At 27.6% G+C, this 8,704-nt stretch overlaps 1 protein-coding gene across 1 annotated transcript; it reads right to left on the bottom strand.

The window, feature by feature from the left end:
- Positions 1-1,229: 1,229 nt before the first annotated feature.
- LOC119685328 (sodium-independent sulfate anion transporter) lies at positions 1,230-8,403 on the bottom strand. The gene is made up of 6 exons (XM_038099575.1): positions 7,911-8,403; positions 3,376-3,596; positions 2,982-3,303; positions 2,735-2,896; positions 1,745-2,031; positions 1,230-1,673 (listed from the first exon to the last, which is right to left on the bottom strand). Exons 1-6 carry the CDS (start codon positions 8,395-8,397, stop codon positions 1,260-1,262), a joined length of 1,893 nt encoding a protein of 630 aa, XP_037955503.1. The 5' UTR covers positions 8,398-8,403; the 3' UTR covers positions 1,230-1,259.
- Between the last annotated feature and the right edge of the window lie 301 nt (positions 8,404-8,704).

Consider the following 8,704-nt stretch of genomic DNA (forward strand, 5'->3'; position numbering starts at 1 on the left):
CGAAAAAATGAGGGATACTTGTCATTAGAAGAATGGTATGTGAATTTTTCCATTGGTATTGTGAAAATACATCGAGATATTAAATTATCTTTTTGGTATTATAAAAAAAATTAAATTAATTTAAATGATAAAGTTATATGTTTTATATACTTTACACTAGGATATTGAAATAATCAGATTTTTATAAAATATAAAAGATCTTTCTAGACGGATTCATAACATATTATGGGTTTGCATTGTTACAAGTAGTTTATAATGCAAATCCGTTTACCAAAATTAAAGAAAATTGAATCATTACGAAGATTGTCAGTGGTCTTGAGAAATATAATATATTTGTATGAATCAGAATTTCTATTTTTCTAAGGATTGATGCTGAGTACAGTTTTCTACGTCTTGCCTACTTTCTCCAATCTTAGTATTCTAGAGTTTTTTACCCGATACACTTTCTGTCAAAAATTTGTTTAGTAGCTGTATCAGGAGGTATTTTTAGTTAATGGCTTAGCAATCTTATGCATTGGATTCTGACTTGGTTATGTTGTTTTGATCTTTTAATTTATTTTTTATCTCATCCTTGTACTAATTTTGAAATAGCAATGATTTATATATAAAAGAACGTGCAATGAAGGTTGTGTAGTAGATGACATGATTTTAGATTTCTACTAGTTTGTTTTAGACTGCCTTTGTGTGTTTTAGGTATCCCTCGGCCGCGCTTAAATTAATCAATAGTTAATATTAAATTAATCAATATCATTTATTGATTTATTCTGAGTTCAATCTCAGCTTTATATTCTATATGCTATTCACTCTCAACGTGATACCACCTGTATAAACGGAGTTTTAGATACCATTTTTTAAATATTTTTTTCGGTAACAGATTTTCTGTCATATGGAAACATGAATTGTATCAGGTGTTTAGTGAATATCTACATGGTTGATTCAGGCGATAATTAAGAGCCAGTTAGATTATTAATGATGCATAGGAAATTATGTAGGTTTTTACACTTCGAAACACTATCTAATCTTAGAGTTACCAGTCTCCGCACGGGAAGGTACGCAGATATACATAAATTAGTCAATAAGATGGGTGGGACCCTGTAGTATCCCCAGCTATCAAAGAGTATAAGTGCCCAGTTGCGCTTACTCGAAAAAAGGATCAACATACATACCATACATACATATTTCGAAACAGTAAATAAACTTCAAATAGTATTTGTAATAATTCCTTATTTGCCTTTTTTGCAAATTAATTTTTTGCATATTTATTCAAAATTAATGTTATAACCGAGATCAATAGATGCTCTTATGTGCTCTTTTAGATTAATGAATCCATTCCGCAGTGATTCTTGAGTTAAAAACTCTTGTAGTCTAGCTTCGTTTTCACAGAAAACCAGATTTTCAGTAATATCAATTACTTTTTGTTGGTGTAAATTCATACGATAGAGTATGAGTAAAGTACTGCTCGCTGCATCATTTTGGCATAAATCTTCCGACAATTTAGATATACCTTGAGCTGATGTAAAATCGAGGCCAGTAATTTTAAGGCAGTCAATAACGATAGGAACTTGATATTCAGCCTGTGAGCAGGCTTTCAAAATTTTTTGACGTAAGTGACTAATTGCTGGAAAATATATACCATTTCCTGGAATAACAGATATGTACTGCATATCATTTAACTAAAAAATATAAAAAAAAATTTAATTTATTACTAATCAATAATGAATAATATATGAATGTATTTACTTACTTCTGCAATTTTTACTATAATATCTGGACGTGCCCATAAAAATAGTAGATGCAAAATAGTCAAAATAGTGCCAACTACCAGTCCGGTTTCCACACCCCTTAAAACACTAATAATAAATACTAAAACCCATATGTAAAAATCCCGTTTTGACTCGCGCCAAAGTCGATAAGGTAGTTTAAAGTCCAAAAGAGTATAAATGGAACATATCAAAATAGCTGCCAGTGAAGTTTCGGGAATATATTTAAAGTAAGGACTCAAATAACTTAATGCAAGTAAGGAAATTATACCTGAAAAGAAAGATTTATTTAATTAATAACAGATATTAGATAGATATTATATAACAATAAATTATAATATTATTTACATTGTGTAATTACACATAATAATATACATAAAATTTAATTATTATGTATACTTTAATTGACGGTTTATTTATATAATAAATAAATATTATTTATATTAGTAATCTTCAAATAATTACACTGATTTTTATATAGTAATTATTACATTATAATAATATTACTCACTTAATTTCATAACAAGTTCATTATAACCAATTTATTATATTAGCGTGTTTATATTTATATTTATATTTATATTTATATTTATATTTATATTTATATTTATATTTATATTTATATTTATATTTATATTATATTTATATTATATTTTATTTGTATATATTTTTATATTTATATTATTTATATTATATTTATATTATATTTATATTTATATTTATATTATATATATTTATATTTATATTTAATTATATTATATTTATATTATATTTTATATTTATATTTATATTTTATATTTATATTTATATTTATATTTATATTTATATTATATTTATTATTTATATTTAATATTATATTTATATTTATATTTATATTTATATTTATATTTATATTTATATTTATATTTATATTTATATTTATATAAAGTTACATTTATATTTTTTTTTCACAAAAATAAAATTTATACGCATACCACAATATAGATTAGCCATGGGAGTTTTTAGACCACAAGCAGTACTGATAGCATATCGGGTAAATGCTCCTGATGTGGGCATCGATTGAACACATGAGCCAAGCACATTACAGAAACCCACGGTGAGTAATTCTTGATTTGAATCAACTAGTCCTTTAGGGCCTAAATAATGTATCATTAATATATTAAATGTATGTCTATCTATAAATGTTATTCATTTAATTATTTTTAGTGTTCACATACTTACTTAATTTGCCAATAGATATATTCGTTAAAACGCCAATTATTGGTATAACGATAATGCCAACATTTAATTCAGCTAATATATCCCAAAATCCATAAGATTTCTCATTAGTATCCACAGATAAGCTGGGGAATGTGAAATTTGGTAGGCCGGAAACTGAATTTTTGCTTAAGGCATACGGCACTTTATTTCCATTACTTATCCACACATACGAAATTATGCCGGTGATAAGTACTAATAATGTATTTCGTGAAAAAGAGAGATAACCAAAGAAGTTTTTAACCCACTTCGATACACATTGTCGATGTGTAATTTTTTCCAACACCTCAAAGAATCAATATTATAATAAAATTGATTATTAAAAATGATTTTATTGTATTGGGCAATATTAATTTACATTTAAAAAAATTAGGAAAATAATACCGCATATACCCAATATAAGATCACCCATATTTGCATCTGGTATTCGCGATGATAGCATGGTTATCGATTGTATGAATCCTGCCGCTACGTATTTTATACCGAGCAGCACTTTTAACTGAGACTCAATGACTAAAATAGCAGTCGCAGATGAAAATGCCTTTATTACTGGTATCGAAATGAATTCAAATATAAATCCTAAAATATATAAAGATAAGATAAATAAACTAATAATATAATACAATTATATATTAAAATAGCGGTTAACTAGCATTCGGTTTTTTGAAACTTTAATTTTTCGACATATCATCATAGAGTTGATGACAATATAGATAAGGTCCAAGAAGATCGGTATGCTAGCAGTCACGTTACAGTTAAGAAATTGATGTTTGACTGTAAAATAATCTTTAACTTTGCAAAAAGTTTGTGATGAAAGTTCGATACTTGAGTGCCTCTCAAAATAAGACATAAATAGTGTTTGAGTGTCACCGTTGAAATGAATGAATTTGAAATGTTTTTAAATTAGATGTGAACAGGTGATGAAAAGTAGATCATGCATGATAATAAAAATGGAAAAAATAGGACAACGAGGGAGGTGAAATTGTAAGTTTAGTGTGACTGTAGTGATTTACAAGAGATCACATGATAAAGCTAGGTCAAAAACATTTTTGGTTCTCAATGAAAAAATCAGTGTTGAGACAGTTAGGTTAAACATATTTGTAATTACACATCAAAAAATCAGTAATCTTGGGTATAAAGTTTTAATATATACATTATGTACTTCCTATATTTCTCTATTAGATATCCAATATAAGTAACAATATTTTGTTGGTATAAAGTTGTCCCTAAAGACTACTGTGGAAAACAGTTGAGTGAGTTAAAACTCAACTGTTTAAACACAAAATTTCGGATATCCACAATAAGGGAATACTAGAAGATTTGCGAATAAGAATCGAAAAAAACAGAAATATTTAATTAAAATAGGTACATAGCAAAAAATATTAATTTTTACTGAAATATACAGAATTCTTGTTACCCAAGCAAATAGGGTGATTAGCTTTTTTATACATTAACTCAATTTTTTGATATATATTAAAATTAATATTTATTATATTTATTATTTTGTAAAAAAAACCACTATGCACAATTCTAAGAATTATTGAATAAAACCCACAAAAATTTTCAATCAATCATAATTCATTTTGCGTCTTCAAGGTAAAACCGATCTAGTGTAATACAACTACGTCAGCGCTTCACTTTATACATTTTAGTGGGCGGATTGAGATATGGTCTCCAATTCCCGTAGTCATTTTTTTATGGATGTATTTAACCCGAAATACGTTTCTTGAAGAAGTAATTTTAGCTTCTGGAACAAAAAAAAATCGCTTGGGGTCATATCAAGTGGTGTTTAATTGATTAAATTTGTTCAGTATTTTCCTCAAAACTTTTGTACAAGAAAAAATAAAATAGATGAAAATAGATGACAGATCGCGGTCAAATTTAGTAGTAAGTTAAGTTACTTTGCAAATACTTATTTATTAATATAAAAATCAAAAAATTAATAATAACAGATCAACAAAAAACTTTTTACGGCAAAATAACAAGAATTATAAAAATTTTTAAATGATAAGTCATATGATTCACTTGTATCAATGATATTAAGCTGTAATTATAAAAATTTGTATTTTCGAAAGATATCATTCGAATGAAATTAGATAAGACAATATTTTCAGGGATTTTCACAATATGACGTTATTTGAAGGTGAAAGAGTCATCCAATTTACGATACAATAAGTATTTTGTAGCGTAAGATATTCGTAAGAGTTATGAATAGAGCAATAAAATTTTAAAGAATATTTGAAAGCTTTTAATCAAAAACAAAATAAGAAAAAAAAAATAATATATATAAAACTGTAACAATATTTTCGATTAGAACAATAGATATTAAATTTAGATAAACAAAGAAGTACATAAATATATTGTATGTATAAGTTATAAGCTGTCTTTATAGGTTAAGCATTGATTCCCGGTTCTCTTTTATATAGAACTTTATAATGGAAATAGGTTACGATATTGAACAATTTGCATCTTTTAATTGCGCTCCACTGTTCTCCTGCAAGTCATTAAGGGCGCACCGGGCTTTTGAGAGTGCGCTCTATTTATTTCCTTGATTTAATTTGGATTGCCCGTTAGTCTGACATTTCGATGTCTGATATCTTTTCGAAGGCACTAGATGTGCAAGATTCTTTATTGATACTGATTTGTAAAAGTCCGAATTATGGGTTGTAAAATTTTTCCAAGTTTCAAATTCATATGTTGGATGTTTATTTTAGTACCAACTTCAATTTTGTTGGAAATGGGAAGTTTTGTAGAGTTGAATATTTTATACTAGCTCTATGCGTTTCCAAGCTTAATAAAAGTACCTGTTTAATCTAACAATAACATCGTCCTATGTTCCTCTTTTATTGGTTGTAATGTGTCCGAAAAGATGCAGTTCACTACATATGATTTAATTTTTTTCTTTATCAATTATAGACCGGCCAATAAAAAGTTTAAATATAATTCATATAGACTAGCAAAGTTGGTATTGTCAGCATATTCCAAATTTCCTCGTCGTGTGAATGGAGTCCACTGTACATCATATCGTCCGTCTGACTATAGTTTCATTATTACATTTAATTACTTCAATAACTCAATAAGAGAATAAATAACTCATTTTATAAAGAAACGAGTTAGTGAAAGTCAGTTGGGATCGATATTTTTTTGGGAAAAGAACCCTTAACCATTTAGCGAAAATACGTTTAATTAAAACGTGAGTACTGGGTAATACTTTTGCATTTGTAAAAATGGATTAAAGATTCGCTTATTTTGAAAAATTATAGTGACAGAAGTTCTTTGGTTATCCATGATAAGAAATTGATATAGTTCTAAAAAAAAGAGAAGTTGAAGTCGTTGAGCAGAAATACAAAATACATAAAGAATATCAGCAAAAGTCAGCAAATTGGTAAATGTCTTTCAGTTAAGTTAGGTAACTGCCTTAGGGATGTTTGATCTGATGAATATATTTTTTACAATTACAATTGAGGTTATTCTTTAAATAATACCTCTATACTCATTTATTTAGTATGTTTAGTGTACGTTAAGGATGGCTCTCCGGGTTCGTATGTTAGCAATAGTAATTCAGGTTCCTTCCCTTGGTAACCTGAAACGTTTTTAGTCACCAAATCAGCGCGATTTTTTTTTTCGATAATTAAGATGTTTAATTTTTTCCTTTTGTTATAGTCTATCAAGAAATGCTTTTGCAGACATGTCCTTTTGGACTAATACTATAGTTTTTGCCATTTTTCCTTCAACCTTTTTTAATCCACTGGTTTAATTTGTTTATTAGTTTTCAGGGCGTAGTAATGGATTGACGTTTTGATTGCCGGTTCCGTATAATGACAGATCCATGTGTTATAGTTATTTCTGCGCAAAAAGTATACCTTATTTTGCTTAAACCATTTAAAAAGATCCATAGAAATATTTAAGTGATTATATTCTTGGACCAAGATCAGAAAATATGGCAAAAACTGAGACTTCCGGTCTTAAATTCTAATGTAATACTATTCAAATATAGTCTATCGGAACGCATGCGGATACAGATATAGATATCAGTGTTATCAGTCATTGGCGTCAGTGTTAAGTCATTAACAACGATTTTTATGAAATAAACAGGTATGGTAGTATGTGAAGTCAGCTCGTATTGTTGTTGCATATGATGATATTAAGTATCCGTGATCGAAATTGAGTTCTCATTTGCAACAGTGTATTAAATATTTATTTTATAAATATTTGTGTAAAAATTAAATCACAAAACGATACTTAGCGACTATATTCACACTTAAATTCGATCAATGAAAAAAATTATTGAAAACATGTTGCGACGAAAAGAAAATGATAATTTTTGAGATTTCGTCTTGGAGAAATGTTCATAAAATCGAAAAAATTACTTTGTGTTGTTCCATTCGCTTCATATTCAAGCGGATTTGAAATTTATTTTTTTTAAATTTAATTTAATTTAATTAGAACTAATTTAATTTAATGAAGCACATTAAACATTGTCTTAGACCGGCTATTAAGGGGTTAAAAGTTTTGTCCAGTAAAGCAAGCTATATTTTTAATAGAAAACACTTTGTATAAAAAATAAGACCTATGGACTAACATATATAGTATGCATATATAATAAATATGTCTGTTTATGAGAGCTTTCATTGTAATTCTTATGAAATGTCGATTATTTTGATAACAAATTATATAGTCGATAATTATAAAAAACGTAATATCGTAACCAATAAAAAATTTTTTATAAAAAACTTGTTGTTGCAAAATGTACCATAATTCCCACATACAATACTTTTGAATAGATTGAAAGTACTTTAACTGGTTAAACTATTTTTAATTATAAAATAAGTAAATTTAAATATATCAAAACATAATGAAGAATGGTGTTAATTTCGTCTTAATCACACTCACCCATACGCAAAGTGCCCATTATCAGCTGGACAATGCCACTTAAAAATGTAAGAAGAACTGCAAATTCAATTGGTTTACCAACTGTAAATTGTACACTAACCAAAGCAACCAGACTTGTTGGACCGATTATAACTTTATTGATTGAACCGAAGAATAGGTAAATGAAGGGACCAATAAATGCTGAACAAAGTCCATAATGTGCAGGCAAACCAGCTAACAGTGCACAAGCAATGCTCTCCGGTATTATGGTGAGGCCAAGGGTAATTCCCGCTATGAGATCTTTCACACCCCATTCCGTATTGTAGTCAAAAATCCAATTTAATATCTGCAAACGATGTTTAAAAGCTTTTTTACATTTACCACCGAAGGTTGCAGATTTTTTGCCTAACGTAAAATTTTTTTTAAAAATTGGCACAATCGTAGGTTTGTTCTTGACATCTACAAACTGTTCTTCTAGATTTTCATCAATCATTTCATTAAAACTCATTTTATTTCACTAATTTTCATTCAATTTATGAGTGAAAACTGACTTTATCTGTATTTATTGGATAAAAATTTTATTTTTATTTGGAAAAATAAAATAAAGTTTAGAAGCTGTAAACCGATAATTTATATTTTAGATCTTTGTCCTATCACAACCGAATCGACAATGATTTGAAGTGATAAAGTGTCATTAATATTAGGTGCAAATGTAGTTTATTAATTTGATCTATACGAGTATGTCGCTAATGTTTGACTAAAAATTCATCGCAATCAGATTCTTTTGTATTGTAATTAACACTTTAGCACACTGT

The sequence above is a fragment of the Teleopsis dalmanni genome, chromosome 2, assembly GCF_002237135.1.
Source record: "Teleopsis dalmanni isolate 2A chromosome 2, ASM223713v2, whole genome shotgun sequence".
In the NCBI taxonomy this organism is placed as follows: domain Eukaryota; kingdom Metazoa; phylum Arthropoda; class Insecta; order Diptera; family Diopsidae; genus Teleopsis; species Teleopsis dalmanni.